Source organism: Apaloderma vittatum, unplaced genomic scaffold (genome assembly GCF_000703405.1).
Source record: "Apaloderma vittatum isolate BGI_N311 unplaced genomic scaffold, ASM70340v1 scaffold6862, whole genome shotgun sequence".
NCBI classification, from domain to species: Eukaryota; Metazoa; Chordata; class Aves; order Trogoniformes; family Trogonidae; genus Apaloderma; species Apaloderma vittatum.
In genome coordinates, this window is record NW_009702845.1 from 26,790 (window position 1) to 45,266 (window position 18,477).

The 18,477-nt window shown below is 40.4% G+C and overlaps 1 protein-coding gene across 1 annotated transcript in view; it reads left to right on the top strand.

Moving 5' to 3' along the window:
* The window catches only part of LOC104270102 (BDNF/NT-3 growth factors receptor), a 95,053-nt gene that overhangs the window by 3,226 nt on the left and 73,350 nt on the right, over window positions 1-18,477 (top strand). Inside the window, exon 2 of the mRNA XM_009864363.1 lies at window positions 10,148-10,336. Coding sequence (XP_009862665.1) covers window positions 10,148-10,336 — 189 coding nt within the window. The remainder of the gene's footprint in view (window positions 1-10,147; window positions 10,337-18,477) is intronic.

Here is an 18,477-nt window from a genome sequence, read left to right on the forward strand (position 1 = left end):
GAGTATTAGTTTGCCATCTTCTGATGCCTTCCTCTTCAGGCACAGATGAGCCTTTGTAAAACTATGTTCAAGGATGGGGAATGTTTGGAGATGAAGAGGAGCCAGTCAAAGTCTATGCAAGTCCAAGAAAGCTTTAGCTGGGCTGCAAGATCATCTCGATGAAAGATGAGTAAACAGCAAAACTAGATTTCTGCAGATGTTGTTTACAATTTAAGCCTGATGTTTGGGTTGATTGTATGTAATCATTTACTTCTGCTTCTTTGCAGGTTGTCACGTTTAAGGTCAGCTAGTGCAACTGTACATGAAAAATTAATTGGAAGCTATTATGCTGGAGTGCTTAGTGAGAACAAATTGAGAAGTGTATATATCAGTGTAGGACAGTGTTGACTTCATAATTCGTGCAGTTTTGTGGGCCTGTAGGAATCTTCTCACAAAAAGTGAGAAATAATGCAAAACCATGTGTAACAGTGTCATGTAGTTAACATGTCCATTTCAGAAACAATTCAGGGGAAAAAAAGCAGTGAAATAAATTGTATGTAAAGCATGAAATTAAGTAATGTGTGTTTTTGTAAACTAACCTACAGTAGACTGTGGATTTCTACATCACTGGTGTGCTTCTCACCTGACTAAACCTATCTTGATTCTGCAGCCTGGCAAAGTAACCTGCAACACATTTAAATGTCTGTACTTTATTGATACATGCTATGTATTTGTTGAGCTACAGGCCTCATTCAGTTCTGAATAGGTACAGATAAACATTTGAAGAACCCAGAGTGTTTTCCATAACACCACTTAAGGTCTCTACCTTTTTGTCATTATGGAAGAGAAGGACTGAAAGGCAACCTGGGAAATTCTTCAATGTCCTAAGCCTGTATCAGCTATACCTGTATCTTTTCCAACAGGTATTTTCCTGATGTGGCTCCACAATCTCAAAAAGTGGAAAATTCTGAGTCTCCTATGAGCAGTTGCAGTGCCTGTGGATGTTTTCCTAACATTTTGCTTCAATTTTTCTTGATGAACTTTTGTCATGCAACTTTTCATTTCTGTCTAGCATGAAATAAAGATTGTTGTCTTCCACTGGAAGGCTTTCCTCATGTACCTCATCAGATGTCTGTTTAGAGTAAAAGAAATCCAAATTCTTCAGGTTTTCCTCAGATCTCTGAGTATTTCTAGATTTTTTCATCTCATGTTTTCAGCTGATTTGCTTGGATAGGAGAAGCCTGTAGATAGTATCTTTGTATTCCCAAGAAATAATCAGGGATGTTTTAAAGAAGGGAAATAGTTTCATCAGTAATGCTTTTTATTTTTCTTTCTAAAACTAAATGAATAAATAAACACACAGGCAACAAATATGAGTTTAATATGAGAGAGCATTTCTCCACAACCTGGTGTATATGCCATATCATCTAAGCATGTCTACCTAAGAAGAATTTGGAAAATTATTCAAGCTGATTAATCCAAAGAGCTTTACTGTTCTCTCAGATTATGACTGAATGCCAAAACAACATGGAGAAACTTGTGTTTGATTCTGTACACATTGTATTTATCTTCTAGGCAACAGAGGACCTCATTCCCATCCCTAGGAATGGGAATGCTAGCACTTAGGTTATTTATAGAAAGTGTAGAGGTAAATGATTGTTAATTGAATAGTTCTTAAATGAAGTGAAAGGCAACAAGGATTTAATTTTGGGTGAATTATTGTTTTTTGCTTGATGCCAACAAGCACTTTCCAGATGATCTTTTTTTCTTATTGCAGTGATTTTTCACTGTAGTGTTTTTGAAGGATTGTAATTTTACCCACATTTCCAAGATATCCAAACCTGCAGGTGGCTATAATGAGTAGTCTTGGTGATCTATATTAAAAAAGATAAATTATTTTTTCTTTCCTTCTTTTCCATTTTCTGTTGCCTTGTATCCTTAATTCTCTGGCTCATATATATTCATGTTGATTAATACGCTGCATCCCTGCTAGATTTTTGTCTCAGGTCTGTGTTTCATTTGACTACTAGTAATAAAAGGGCCATAAATTCCTCATTCTTTATGACAGGGCACATCATCTGAGCTGCAGATACTGCAAACGTGTCTGTGAAGAAGCGGGCAGCTCTATAAGCCACAATTTATCCTACAGCTGAAGGAGGGCTGTAAGTCCCGAAAGGCTCCCTGGTTCAACAGCTGGGGAGGGCAGTCCCTCCCATGTCCTGGCCATAAGTTGGACAAAGATCCCACCTGCACCACTGGTCAGTTCAGTGAGCTATGCAGAGCTCATCCTGTTGCCTCCAAATTGGGGGGTAATAGTAGCATGTACCTCACCAAGGACAAACTGTGAGGATTTATTGGTTATGGCGATTAAGAGTTTGAAGGTACTTACCAGATTGTGGTTGTGAGCTGCGTTATACAAATTCTGGCAGAAAGGAGAAAGAAATGGGCAAGCTTTGTGCCTCAGGCTGAGGCTTCACTGATTGCATCCCCAGGGAAAACTCATTTTGGAGTGAGGCCTGGGCAGAGAGTGGTCATGCAGCTTTCATCCTGAAGAAACAGTGCTAGCAAATCCAGTATATATTAGAGACCTCATTGAGGTTTTGCGGTGCTGAAAAGGAGGTTTCTTGGGTGAACTGCCTTGCCACTCTGTTGCAGACCTAGCCACCTCTGTCTCTGTCCCTGTGTCCCGTAGGTTGCATAGCTTTCAGGGAGTGACTTGCGTTGTGAAGGGATCTCCTAGGTTATCCTAGAGAGTCCTCACTATTTGGAAACCTCCCTTGTGGAAACTGTGACCTCTGAAATGCTCTAGGCTTGAGCATAGAGTGATGCGTGAATGCATGCATACAGGGGAGTATAGACAAGGTTGTGAGAAGAAAGGCAGTTGAAAGGAACTGACTGGGATTCCTTCACAGTCACTCTCCAGAATAAAACCAAAGCAAACAAATACGCAGCTGTGGCTCTTAGACTGAAAGCCACAACAAAAAGGCCTGATGAAATACTTGAGTGGCTAAAATCTGTGCACAGTCACTTCGGTGGAAGTTGCCCAGATTGCATGTTTGTTACTCTCTAGAGAAGTTAGGCATTTGAAATAAGTTTTCCAGCAAGAGGAATGTGTATTTTAGGGGAAAGGCATTTCAATTACTGTGACTGTAATTTTGACACATAGCAACACTGAAAATTTGGTACTATAAAGCCAATTAACATACCTATTATTTCACTAGACTCAAAGATATGCATTACTTAATTCTACATAAGAAGGAAATAATCTAGCAGTGTAACTTATTTGCTCTATATGAAAACGCTACAGTGACAACAATGCAATTCATTCTTGGAAGCTGCAACAAATGAGGAAAGACAAAACATTGATCTTTCACATGAAAAGAAAAAACAAACCATCTTGGATTCGTGATCACCTAAATGAAACGTTAGATCAAAGTGGTGTGGCTTCATCATAGTTTTAAACAAAAATATCTCCACTTTATTTTGAAGGCCTTGTAAGTGAATAGACTTCTAAGGGCTACTTCTTGAGTTTAAACCTTTAGTTTCAGCCACTTACTCCTGCAACAGACCTCCTAGGAACTGCCTTCCTTCTCTTATACAGGGACTGTTAGAAGTGCATGCTGACAGGGAACAGAGGCATTTGTCTGCTGAGTGTGGGGAAGTTCTCTAGCTCTCTGTTCTGGTTCCCTTGACTTCCTGGGAGCATGCTCTTGGATGGGAACTGAACTTCTTGTGCAGTGTCAGAAAGTTTTTCCCATCTCATATGTCAAGAAGCAACAGAGTACAAGCTTAAACAAGCAGTGCTGGCTGCAAATCAGCTGAACAGATTAATGATACCTGTCAGAAGATGTGAAATTATTTATCCTCTAAACACCCAAGCCTGGCAAGTCTCAGTTTTCTGAGTCACAGGCTTAATGTCTACAGTGTGTTTTTTGGCTCAGTGTGCTGCACCAGGATAGAAGGACATGCACAGTTTGAGCTGTGAAAAGCAGTGTGCTTCAGCAGAGTATAATGTTGCTTGGGGTGATTTTATTCTTGTGTTTTCTCCATCACAAACAAAGAAGGATTAACCCCATAATACTTGTTTTGCAACTGAGCCTGACAGTGACTATTGAGATGACTTCACTGAGGCTAAGACAAATGGCTGTTTTCTGTGGAGCTGGCATGGGTGGGGATATGAGACAAAAAGAGTTGTTTGGAGGGTAGGGAGAGACAAGAAATTCTATTGCTCTGCACCGCTGAACTACTGAAGAAGCATTGAAGCACCTTGCCTTGAGCTTTCCCTCATTAAAAGCATCAGCAGCTGCAAAGCAAAGACCATCATTTTAATAAGCCCACTCTAGATTTGCAGGAAAATTTGACTTTGAACAGCTCCACCAAGCAAAGTGAGTCTAAACTGGTTTCTTTGGCAGGCTCATTCAGTTGGCTTTGAATTTTTTCCTTATGTTCTGTTTATGCCTTCCAGTTCAATCCCCTGTATTCAGTATGCAGCATTTAAAGAGACCAATAATATAAAATAAAGTTTCTATAATTGCATTACTTGCTATTATGCTGGGCTCTGTAATCCAGTCTAATAGAATTATGTAAACATGATTTGATATCACAGTTGCATACAGTCATTGAACTTTGGAATGCAAAGCTTATAGCACGTTAGACAAAAAAGTAAAGTATGCCAAGCCATAATGGGTGAGTTTTCTTCCAGAGTGAGTGAAGTATAAAATAGTGGTTCAATAGTTAAGCTAAAAAGATGTCTGTTCTGGTTAGAAAGGTGGATCCTAGCTTGATAACAGAAAAGAATTGAATATCTATTCTTTCTGGAGCATAAAACTTCCCCTTTAATTATGCAGAAAAGAACTTAGAATCTACAGCAAATATGGGAGTCCCATGGGAAAAGAAACCTTGTGTAATTGCTTTTTCAGAACAAGGTATTTCACTAGGGCAAAAATACACCCCTCCAGAAGGAGAAAGAGGGAAGATTCAGTATGGCCTTAAAATTCAGCGGAGGTGATGCTGACTGATGTGACATGCACTCCCTATCCTGCTTTTGACTTGATGGTGCACTATTACCATGTCCCGGCACAGATTGGTCCCTGCTCTCAGAGGAAACAAGAAGAGCTAATGCTAGTACAAGGTCAGCTGAGAAATCTTCCAAGCAGTCAACAGCGTTTTTCATGGAAGGACACATGGTTATTAAGGCAGCACAGCACAAAATCATCTCTACAAAGAGTCCTCTTTACCTGAGCTGCCTCCTAACATTTAACTAAACTGATGCATCCCTGTCATTAAATAGCTCCAACTAGAAAGCTAAAATAGGCTGGGTTTTTTTGATAATTGTTATTATCCTATTGTTTCCCAGTGTGCCTGAACGATTAGTAGTGACTTCAGGGATCACTGATGTGTGACGCACACAAGCGTGTTGTGACCAGGATGCAAGTCATTGTAGCCTCCGAGAGATCTTGTTAGAGTTTGGCGAGCAAACATGCATAGTAGATTGTTTATGTCTTTAATACGGGAGGTGGAGAGAGATGTAGATGGACACAGTGCTTGTTTGTGACCATTTAAACAGAAATCTTAGTATACGTGCTTGCAAGGCCGTGCTAGGTGCAAACAAAACCTCTATGTTCTCTCTGATTCTGCGTTTCAGAGCCTTTCCTTTTTATTTTTTTTTTCTTTTTGCCTGAGCCTGCTTAGCTGAGTCATGCTGTAACTCACTTTGGGACTCTTTCTGTACTTTAATACACAGGAAGGTCATGTGGATTATTACAGTGGCAGCCGGTAGCCAGATCTGTTGCCACAGCCAAGTACCTGTGTGTTAGCAGAAGCCTGGAATAATGCAAAGCAAAATGTACAGCAAAAATACACTGCAAAAAATAGCAGTTCAGATAGTTCTTGGTATCGTGCATGTTAAAACTGCATTAACTCTAATGGCTATAGGAGCAGCAGGGATGACTGGATTTTATAATAATGAAACTCCTTCTCCTTGCCAGAAATAGCAGCACAACTTGAAAATTTTAGTTTTATTAGATTTTTTTTTCCTAAACCTAAGGAAGCTGATGCTTGTTGGCACCACTGAGGTCAAGGACAATGCAGAGTTGCACTTTTCAAGAGGTAGCACAGAAATGGGTTGCATTTTGGGGTGCTGGCACTAGTAAAGGTAAACCATGACCCCACCTCAGCAGTTTTTGATTGCCTCCAGTGTTGTGTGAGAGAAGTTTGCTGTTTCTGTCTGTGCCCACACCATGTGCCGAACATGATTCACAACCTAAGTGTGGGTCATATTTTGGCTTTATTTTAGCTTGTCAATTTCAAACATAATTGATTCTCTTATATGTCGCTACTTTTTCAGAGAGCTACTGGTTTTTTGTACACAGAAGGGATTTTTCGTAGGCCTAAGTGATGCAGCATGAACAGTTTTTTAGCTCAGCATGACAGAGAGAAGACTTTCAGCCCTGCAGTGTATAGCTCTCATGTTTCTTCTCCAAGGCAGGCTACTACTTCTTATTTAGCTCTGGCTCCTATCTGCTTAAGACAAGAAATATAGTGTAAAAATTAAATCAAGTGAAGATGTTGGCCAGCACATTTGAAGGTTGAGAAGGCCTCTGGAATTTTCTTAAATGCTCAACCTGACTATGAGTCAGCTATTGGCAGTAGCTAATGGCTATCGACAACCCATGATTTTCACTCCCACCAATGACGTTTTGTCTAAAAATTTCAGATTTCAGGTGTGAAACCAGCAGGAGATTTTATAAAAAAACAGAATCAGTAGTAGATGATGACGGTAATTATCATACTCATTCTGCCTTTGACAAGTAATTCAGTGGCCCAGTTGCATCCGGATGAAAATGCACTTTAAAGCACTTAAGAAATTACTCTTCAGTTTGAGCTCAGTGCATATTCAGAAAAGGGCAGGTCTAGCTTCCTGTCAGCAGAGGCAATGTGCTCTTCTTACCTCCCAGAAAGTCTTTTTGCGGTGCTAGAATATCAGTCCTAGCCAATAATTGCATTGTGGCTTAGTAGATTGAGAAAAAGGAAAGGTAACTTTGTGGCAAGTGGATAGTATGGCAAATAAGCAAGTGTAGAAACAGTTTTATGGGCCAGTTTGCTCACATTGACAAAAAGGGAAGTTTGAAAGGTTGTGAGCTCAACTGCCTCTGATCCACAAAAATTCCATCTGCTGAGTCCTCATTGTCTTAATTAGAGAAGAAATATACAGGAAATAGGAAATTTGAACCCAAACAACTTCTAAAGACGATTGCATAAGCCAATTACTTACTAATAAGTGAGAAGGATCACTAAGTGACACAGCACAAAGTTCTCAGAGCTGAATTTTTCCTTCAATTGTTTTGTATTGCCAGAAATTGCTTCAGAAATCACCTAGTTTTCAGCATTTCCTTACCTACATCACAGAGCTGAGTATACGTGGAGCCTGCTTCATACCAAACGGAAGAGTAATTTTCATGAGTTAGCCTAATTGAGTAAATAGATTTACAGAACAACTGTCTACTTTGCACCTGCAGCACTTTGCAGTTTATACTGATTGAAAAAATGGTTCCCTGTGCAAAATTGGGCCTTGAAGTAGAGCAGAGATGGTTTGATGAACAGAATGAATTTCTATTCATTATTCCACTTTAACATCTAGAAATGTGTAATGGTCACTTTTCATTGCCATCACCACATGTGTGGTAGCAGCAAACAATGATGAAAGAGCTTCCTCCTGTGCCGCAGAGAACAGCAGGGCTGAAAAGGACTTGCAGACATGCCTCTGTTAAATTACAAAGCTAAGAGAATTCACCCATTTGCTATAAGAGAAGGGATTTGACGGTCACACTAAAACTATATTCGTATTAAAGGACTTTATTTTCCTTAGAAAAATGTGTGTTTGTTGGCTGCTTTTTGTAGCCATTACCTAGACATTCAAAAAGTTTAGAGATGTAAGGATGATAGCTGGAAAAAATTGAATGCTATTTTAAATAGATTTGCACTCTAATGCCACTGCACACAACTTTTTCACTGAAAAATGTGTTGTAACTTCACGTAAGTATTTTCTGTGCCATCTGGGGGAGTCTTTCACACAGTATCTTAGGCTCTGTGCTTCATTAGAGAAATCTCACCGAAAACTCTTAATCCTGGAAGCTTTCCTAGTAGAATCAATCTTTTGAGAATCTGGGTGATCAGTAATGACAAAACCAGCCTTGGTATTAGTATTTCACTTGATAAATTGCAGAGATCGAGGCTTCACTTGCATTTGTCAACAGTGACTTTCCAGTGAAGTGCAAGGTATTTGAAAAATTACCTCTAATGTTTCTGGTTAGGGCGGGAAGTACTTTTTCAAACTATGAGAACATTTCCCTCATGCACCATTAAACCAGCTGAGGAGAAAGGAAGCAAGACAGGGGTGGGAGTGCACTTGAGTCTCTAAAGGTAGGGTTGAATAGCCACATGCCAAATTATTTAAGTTTTATTCCTGTGAGCCATGCCATGTAATGATAAAGTGTTTTTGTTAACAGTATAGTGAGACACAAAAGAGTAAGAGATTCTTTTCTTTAAAGCTGTCCTTGCTGGCTGTGTCCGGGACTGGCCTAGTTGTCATCTTGTTCCTCAATTTTCTATATGCTATGGCGGATCCTGCCCATCCTCTCTCACGTCTTCAATGATGTGTCTACAGGCCTTGCTGCTGGTCCCCATTCTCTCTGTCTCTCTCTCTCTGCATCCCCTGTTTCCCTTGCAGACACAGATGCCATTTATGTCGCTGGTTACTCGGCTCTGCCTTGCCTCTGTGCAGTTCCTTCTCTCCAACTTAAAAACTCAGTCTGGGGATCCAATGTTCTGCAGTAGGGTGACTGACAGCTTGGAGTAAATACGGCCTTTTGTTGTCCTCAAGGTCCTCTCTGTTTCTCCCTTCTTTGGGGAAACATTTCACCCTACCTTTCCCTGCTGCCCACGTGCTAAACATGGGTGTTGTCTGAGGATGCCGTTCCAGAGTGAGCACTTCCAGAGGGCGAATTTTTCCGTCTGTTTCTAGTGTGGTCTCTTTATTGTTACGATTAGAGTGTGTTAATGCCACTCCAAAAATGCTGCTTAACATGGATGGAGGATGAAGTGAAGTGTGACGTGTGTGATCTCTGCTGGCTCTTCAGTGGGGAGATTACAAAAAATGTTGCTGCTAAATGGTGCTTCTGGTTTTCTTCAAATACTGGGTATAAACTGGAAGATAACGTGGAATTTAGATGGCAGGGTTAGAAGGCAAGAGTTCAAATGTCACCGTGCTCTTAGATCAAAGGCCCTGTGGCTCACAGAAGCGGGACACTGTGCTAAGCAGGATACCTTTTACCCATTTACAAGGTTTTGTCTCCATGGCACTGCCATTAAAAATATAAAGCACAGAGTGAAAACAAAACAAAAGCTGTCACAGAATTACTGATCAAAACAAATGTCTTTGTGGAAGGTGACTAGGCTCAGATATGAATGAGGGAGGCAGTAGGAGGTTTCTCTGGGCTGGAGGAGCCTCTCTTCAGTGACCCCAGATTTTGCAGTGGAGTGGGGTGTGTCTTTCCCACTACTGTTCCCAGGATCTCCTCCACACCTTCTGAGACTGTTCGAATTGTCCCCTGGGTTTTAGCTCCCAGTTGTGTTGTCTTTTAGAAATTACTAGCTTCCCACATGAGGACAAGCACATCTCCTCTGTGTGTTTTGTCTTATTATAATGTCAACTCAAAGGGGGGGGGGGGGGGGGACGGCTAGAAAGGCGGGGGGGGGGGGGGGGTAGACGTACCTTGAATTTGTGGCAGTTATTGCTGAGTGATCCAAGTAAGGCATAAGGTGAAAAAGTTAATGCATGTATTTCATAGCTTACTTCTGAGAACAAGAGAAGGAGTTTGATCTATTTGCAGGTGGCTATGCTGGACCCTGACATATTTAGTCTGGATGATCTACCAAAAATTTGCTCCACATTCCAACTCCTAATGGAAAAAAGCCATTGTTCTCCATCTACACCCAGACATAAAAAATTCTTGAGGTAAAGTCAACAAGACACACAAAGAGAGATGTTGACTATGGGGATAGAGGACAAACTGGTCCAAGAAAAAGTAGAAAAAAAGTACAAATGGAATCATCTGAGGGAAGGAAACCATGTGCTGAGTTACAGGAAAATCTTTGTTTCTAACTCTAGGTCCGTCTTCAGTTATCAGCAATGATGACGATTCAGCCAGTCCCCTCCACCACATCTCAAATGGCAGTAACACTCCATCTTCTTCTGAGGGCGGTCCTGACGCGGTCATCATTGGGATGACGAAGATTCCAGTCATCGAAAATCCTCAGTATTTTGGAATTACCAACAGTCAGCTCAAGCCAGACACCTGTAAGTACGAACAACTGCATGACTTTCAGTCATTCATTTTACCTGTGCAAGTGCTGGGGCTCCTTAACAGAGCTAGCAAAAGAAAATGCTCTAAATTTCTGAGAGTGGAAGGGTGGGGTTAAAGTGTATGCATTTGTTAAAGGTGCATGGGATGAACCGCTTTACATCTGTCAAAGCCAAATTCAGCCCTTGTGATGAATCGATGAAGTCAGCAGTATTACGCTCAAAGCCCGATCCACATTCCATCAAAGTAACTGGTAGCCCTTCCATTGATTTCAGTGGTCTTTGGCCAGTTCTGTGGCTTCTGTGTTCTTGGGAGGAAACAAATCCTGGGTCAGAAGCAGAAGTCAGTATGGTTACATACACACTGCATTTAAATTGGTTGTATTGGCAATGAACATAACCTAACTTTGAAATATGAGAATTTGTAAAGTTGTAAGAACAATAAGGGTTAAAACTTCAAATCTTTTAATTTCATTGTATAATTCAACCTCTTCATCTGGAAAAGATGCTGAATATTTAATAGTAGAGCAGAAAGTTGCATGATGGACAATAAATGTCGCTTACAAATTCTTTCGTGTTCAGTTAGAAGAAGGTGAAATGTGAAAAGTGAAGCATAATTAACTATGAATAGCTAAAAAAAAGAGTATTCGGAACTTCAGATGCTACTCTTCAAACCTAGTAACAGTTGTAGAATTGGACTTGAGAAGTGTTGATTTTTGAACAAGTGATTAACATTGCAGCAGATAATTGAAAAAATACTTAAAGGATATTGTGATTGATAGTAATTGCACTGCTTATAATTTTTCATCAGTACATGAAGATTTTTAAGTGTTTCAGAGAATGTTCCTGCCTCTTTTTTCCTCTTCTTTTTTGTGTGAATGTACATACGTTTCTGAAGTGTCACTGGAAGTCTGAACTGTTTCCCTGGGAAGTTTCTCTAGAGATTCCCAGTATAGCTGGTGAGCATTGGACTTGCAGCTAAGGGGTGCTACATTCTCTCTTTGTCCTACCCTTTATTCACAGCATAAACTGTAGTGTAATCTTGGGTTTTACTGCCAAGATCAGATACCTTTGCCTCCAACTTCGCAAAGGTCAAATGACATAATAGAAATCTTTCTTGACCTGTACATGAAGGCATACATGCATATATTTTTGCATGACTTCTTAGGTTGCTAAGACTGATGCCAGACTACCTATGTATCTTGTAAGTGTTAATGCTCATGTACCCCTTGATTTTTGCACCAAGTACAGAAGGATGTTCCTGCAATACAACAAAAGATCTTTTTCGCCTTTTATTGTACATCCCTGATGTTCACTCTTACTGTAGTTTTTATGTGACACTATCTTGTGCTTGGAAATCCCCCATTATCTCCTCTACCAGAAAATATTTAATAATTTGGCCTAGCATATGCAATGGGCTGCATAAGGTAATCACCGAGTTGCTGATAACTTGATCAGCACAAGGAAAATGTTATACAGATGCATTCTGATTACAGTGTTAATTCCTATGAAGAATAGAAGTGGCTTGGGAATCAGAAATGGGCAGCGTGCCCACTAGAGCTCTCTAATGTTATCTTAAAGGCCGTGCTTTTAAAAATGAGACTACTGTACCTCCGTTCCCAGCTGCGTTAGACAACATTATAATTGTTTAAATGAACATCAGCGACTACAGAGTATTTAACTTTCAGCATTACTGTGGAAACATATCCATGCTGCTCTGAAGAAAAGCCCAGACTGCACCTAAACACAGAATTCTCTCACATTTACTCAGCACATTAAGTACAGATGCTGACTGTTGCTAAGTAGGTCCTGATCCTAAAAATACATAAGTCTGTGTTTGGTTTTGTGTGCTGCAATGAAGCCCACATGGTGTCAGGGAAATTAATCATGGTACATGAAGTTCAGTTTGCACACAAATGGTTGCAGGATGCTGCTCAAGACTTTGCTGTGGTCCTCTGGGGAGATCTGTGGGGCTGATGCCCTACATTCTGCCACATTGCCGTGGTGGTCCCAGTCTTTCTGTATTTATTGCTTTAGGAAAGAGAACCAGGTAAACTGGGGTAACATATAAACAAGGGAAGGTTTCTCCTACCACACTGAGCATCTGTCCAATAAAGAGCATAATGAAAATTGTCTTGGACAAAAATGGTCTTCCCAGAAATAATTTCACATACGCTCTCTTTCCGTCTCTCTCACTTGCTCATTATTGCAGAGCTGCCCGTGTCCTTTCTTAACCTGCCAACCTCCTCCTGATGTGTATATCTGCTATTTATAAACCTCTAAGCTAAGTAGCCTTTTTCCTGTTTACAATGATGCCTACTCCAGATGTCATTTGGCTTCTCATCTCCAGCAAGATAATTAACATTTATGTTTATTTCCTATCTGGCTTAAGTTCCATTGTCTGCTAGCATTAAACACAGCAATCACTGAAAATTATGCTGGAAAATATTCTTATGGATTTAGTTTATATCAGTCTGTGGAAGGAGGTGAGACTCCAAGCTAGGTGAAACTGTACACAGATTGTATTGCAGTTTTCAAAGAAGTTGAAGGAGTACATCTGCTATGAGTAGCAAGTGGAGTTTCTTTTTTGTTATCTACTGAAGCCGTATTTTGACTTGTATACAGATAACCATTTCTGAATATTGCAAAGTTTTAGAAGTGTATGGGTTTAAAAGAAAATTAAAAAGTCATGTGTGATCAATTTAGTTTGAAATTCCATTATGGTATCAGAAAGTTGCTACTGAATAACTGAATTCTAAAAAGTCAGTCTTAGGCTTAGCACTTTCCTTCTCTTGAGAGGACAGCTTTCAAGGTGGGAAAAGCAAACTGTTGAAGACCAGAGACCTGTTGACTTACTTGAAGGGTCAGGTTCCTGTCATCACTCAGATGGCTGAATTTCTGTCCCAGGTTTCAGCACAAATGCTCATCTGTACCTTTAACTGACATAATGGTAGAAAATTGCTCTTCATCTTTCAACAGGGATTCGATGATATTTCCCACTCCAGCTGCTCATCATCTTAACTACTCATCTTCCTCATCAGTAAACCCACTAATGCTTCTTCAGCACTTTTCTGACACCGTATACCAACACTCTTGGCTTTTCCTTTCCCTGACATGTACCCTTGGTTGCTCTTCTGCCACTCCGATATCTTGAATATTTCCACCTTAATAGTTTCTGCAGCGCACAGACATGTTTCAGACAGGTACCAGACTTTTTCGTTCCTTTTTGTGTGAAATCAGGAGGTATTTCTCCTTTGGCATTATTTAGCTGACAATGACAACTCTGATTTCAGATGTGTGAGAGAGAGTCCACAGCTTGGACATGGTAACGTGCACTTTGCACTTAAGTCATTATAAACTATGTTGTGCTGTATCAGCAATGCCCTGGAAATTACCAACAGTGTTCAGTTGTTGTTGTTGAAAATTGGACCATAACTTTGTAGTGGAGTAACATCACCAGGTCAGAAACCTTGCGTGGATGACAATCAATTTTTGTCCCCTGAAATCAACTGGATGATGTAGTATCTTGTAGGCATAGGTACTAACTATAGCTAGATGGTTAGCTTTACTAGTCCTAGGAACTGTCACAGCCCCTAAGGTATTTGGTATCTTCAGCAGTACCATGATATTTCAAAAATTAGTCTTCCACATCTTTGCACAGAAATTGTAGTTGCTAAAGTTGCCAGCACAGGCTCCCAGACCTGTTGAAACAGGACAGAAGAAAAAAAGCCATTTCACGGTGAATGGCTATGGACTTTCTTCATTCGTCACTTGCCTTGCAACCTAAGACATGGAATATATCAGCTCATTACTATGACATTTCCATGATTAATGGTGGAAATGCAGTCAGTAAATAACAATTGTGTGTTTGTAGTAACATGAAAAGCAAAACCTGAGGAGAGTGCATGCATACAACATCAGTGGAAATTCCCAGTTGAGACGCTCAGGGCAGAACTTGGGTAAGAAACTGCCTGAGGGTGCTTTTAGAATTTTGGGAATCAGATCTCACCACAGTAACCTAAGAAGTCACCACAGTTGTTTGGGTGCAGCTGAAAGTAAGGCTGGAGGTTTGCGCTTTCATTGAGAGGTTTACAAGCTCCAGGTTTCAGTTCCCCTAGGGTGAACAAATAGCATCTTCACTGACAGCAGTTTGCATTTTCCAGATAATTTGTACTTGTAACTCATTCAATTTCATCCTTATAGAGGTTGTCAATGATGGGAAATAGCGTACTGGGCAGGCTTATTGATTAATCAGTGAGTAGTTTAGTGGCAACATGTTTTCAGTGGCTGGCTATACATGTAGCCGTTGCATTTCAGGTGATGTTGTGTGGATTGTGGCTTTCAGGAAATTTAGGTATATTCATGAGATATAATCTTAATATTTCATCTATATTTCTGTAGTTTGCAATTGTGTTCCTTCTAGTATAGGAGTGCAAATGTGCATTTTTAATGACAATGATAGTACTTCCAGTTGTCCTTTGCTAGGGAAAGCCTGCAGCTGATTCCAAGTTGGTAGCAATAATTTTTGTAAAGTAATTTTGATGTATTTTGCTGATCTTAAAAAACGAATTTACAGTGTGTAGCTCCAGCAGACAGATGCCAGGGCCTGCTGAGTTACATGTCCTCTCTAGAGCTGTTATGTAAGAGTGCGGGTACTTATAGTTCAATACCCAGTTGTTTCTGTGACTGACCACTCACACTTTTCAAGGCAGACTGGTTTTCTTTTGTTTTGGAGCAGGCTGACAGCCTCAGCCCTTGGTTCACCAGCAGTGGGCCATTTGATGTGAAAATACGAGTAATTGTCTGTATTTCCAGGGTAGAGTCAACAGAAGGAGGGGATGTGGTCAGCCAGTTGGTGTTTTCCAGGCACCCTTGCCTCAGGAGGCCCACAGCAGAGCCTGGCCCCAGCACTTGTGTTTCTTCGCTGGGTGCATGGGTTCCCACTGCAGAGTGCAGACGTGAGAGTCAGGTGATAAGAAAGCTACAGGCAAAAAGAAAATACAACGTAGAGAGCCTTTGCACTGAAGGGATCTGCCAGACATCTGACCCATAGCAGCATATTTGTTCATTTCCATGTGCTGCTTATCCTGAACACATCGTGTCCTGTAGAAAATAGCAACTCACAGTGAGCAGAATGCAGACTGCCTGCGGCGGACAATCTTTTTTTTACTTTATTTCCCACGCAACAAATTGTGGCACGTTGCAGGTTGCGGCTGTCACCCTATGCTTTCCTACAGTTTTGAGGAATAGGGGTAATTTTTGACACACATTGCAGCATGAAGAACAGACAGAAGAAGGGGCTCCCAAGAGGAACATTGTCAGCTTCTCCATCTCTTTTGAAACGTTTTTATATCTGAGTGACCACAAAAGAAAGGCTACTGTTGCAGTTTCTTAGCCAGGTGAGCCTTAAGTCTGGGGGTTTCTCATCAACTCTCAAAGTTCACAGAGATGAAAATTTATAAGCAACTCATTTTCCTGTAAAAGGCATCATGACCTCAACAGCCAGAACACAGAGGAGCAAAACCAATCAACCTTAGTGAAATACAGACTGGCAGAAAAAACCCTCACTGTCCAAGCTGATCTTGCCAGTCTCGACATTCATCAATAGCAGGGATTCAGAGGTTGGAAGGTTTAACAGGGCAGTCCAGGATCTTCAGATGCTGAAAACCAAAAAAGCTTTAGATGCTGAAAGACAAACACTAATGAGGTTGAGATTACGAGGAGAGATGTACATACTATATTTACTGATTTTCTTGGTCACATTGTGTGCTTTACTCTAGAGATATTTTGTTGGCTAGGTAAACCTGTGAGAGATCCACTGGCTGGATAGAGATATGAAGATACATGAAGGTATATTTTATCATCTTGACTAAATACTTTTGTGGGTTGATTGTGTATTTAAACCCCTGATTGTGGTCACCATTCAAAACATGTGTCTTTGCAACTGTTCATCAACTCATGCGTATGTCAGAAATTCCAGCCATATTCATGAGTAGATATATATAATTAGTTGCATTGAGAGATTTTGCTCCTAGACCATAGCATACTGAGTCTCAGATACTTTTCCCAATAATGTGGTCACATATTTTCTTTGCCTAATAAAAAAAATGTAACAGGGGATAAATAAATAATGAGCAATTAGATTTTTTAACTACTGCTATTCATTCTGAGACTCAACAGACCTGCATTTTTTTTGTTTTACAAACACATAGAAGAAATTCTCTGAAAGGCAGAAGCCTTCAACTTGAAAAGCTAGGGTTTCTACCTCCCTTAACATTAAGAATTGGAATGAAAGGAATACTTCCACATTTAGTGCAGGAGTGAACCTATAGATTCAGTTTTGCCAGTTACTTGTATTGCAGTCTTAATCTGTCCATGAAGTCTACTTACATCTGATAAACAAGGGAAGAAATCATGCTTTTAGCAAAACATTTGCATTTCATCACACAGAGTGTCGTTCTGTGACCTGAATTATTTGATAAACTGCTTACTCTAAGACTCCAGTTGCTGGAAATACAGCTCCGAGAAAGAACAGCTTAGACTCTGATCTTTAACTTTTGAATAGCGTGAGTGTTTTATCACCTGGAAAAGCACATGAAATGTCCTTCTGGCTAAATAGTGGATGTTATAAGGAGATCTGAGCAATGAAGATGTATGCTTTTCATCCAAAATAGGCATTTCAACTACACAGATAGAGTACAAGGCAAGTCATAGTGAATCATGCCCTCCCAGGAGAGCATCCAGTGTCAAAATTCAAGCAGAGCATGCCCCTTCCCGTGTAAATTCGTCAGGTAAATTACAGATAAGCACACTGTTCTTCTTCAGCAGAGCACTGAAATGCTCTGTCAACATCAAGCCCAACCATAGGCCTCCTGAAGAGCATACTTCAGTACTTTTTGAAAGATGAAGTGAAATTAAATGCATGCACAAGCTGTCTCTGCAATTAGGGTATTAGTCAAGATCAAAAAAAACAACGTGCTTTTCAGTAGGTGTAAACTCAGTGGCATCATTACATTCAGTTTGTCATTTGACAATACATCTGTAACAGAAGTATGTAGACTATTTTGGCATTGAACTATGTGGCTAAAACAGAAATACATAAATGACAAATATCTGTTTATATTGTAATGATTAAATTACACCTTGCATATGTATGTTAAAGCATAATGGGAAAATAACATGACAGAGGTTAAATGGGTTGTACTTATATTTAAGCTGAATGAGGAAAAAAAGTAATCCATTGTGAAAACCTCCTTATCATGAGCTTAAGCATGGGAGCAGGATGGGCCCTTGCATTTATTCCTTTGTGTTAGTGAGAGTTTTGGCTAAATAAGAAATTAAGATCCTAGGGAAGCAAGGTAGTATAATTAAGGAAAAAAGTGAGCATTTTAAAATCAGAAGTAAATCAAACACCTTTGTAGCCAAAATTATTTCATAAATACTGCTTCTGTTTCTTCACTTCATCACCAAACAAGCACATTGTTATTAGGAAACATGAGTGTGTAAAATGCAGTTAGCCCTGAGCACAAGCTTGCCCAGAGATGATTTCTGGGAGAAAATTATCAGGAAAATGGTTATCCACAGTATGCGTCACTTAAGACAAGGCCGAATGTATTGCAGTTGCAGTGTGAGCTATGTTGTTTTTCAGCTGCTTGTAACATCTTCATACCTCTTGCCAGCAGCTGTCTCTGAGGAGTTAAGGCTGCCAGTACTTTGAGATTGTGACTTCTGAGAGGGATTTAGCAGTTTGTGTTTTGGAGAGGACTGTGCAGTTGGCTTTGCAAGTCTGCAGATCCTCCCAGTGCAAGGAGGCTCTAGATAGCAAAGGGTTAGGTTATGCCTGGAGCTGTCAGAACTGCAGAAGGGTCCATGACCCAGTCTGAATGTATGCATGCACCTCCTATTTGTGTGTTTCTGTGTGTGAATGTGAGTGTATTGGCTTTGTCTGGCAGCCCATGCCCCCAGCAGGAGTTCACCTCCTTGGTTCCTCTCTTTCTCACATCACATGTATTCTGGCTATCAAATTCTGTGAGAGAGATGCCTTCCCCACTGCATTCTACCAGTGGTGGATCCATGAGGCTAGGATGCAGAAGGCTCAAGGTTCCACCCCTGTCCTATTGCTCCCTGCAAGCAGGAAT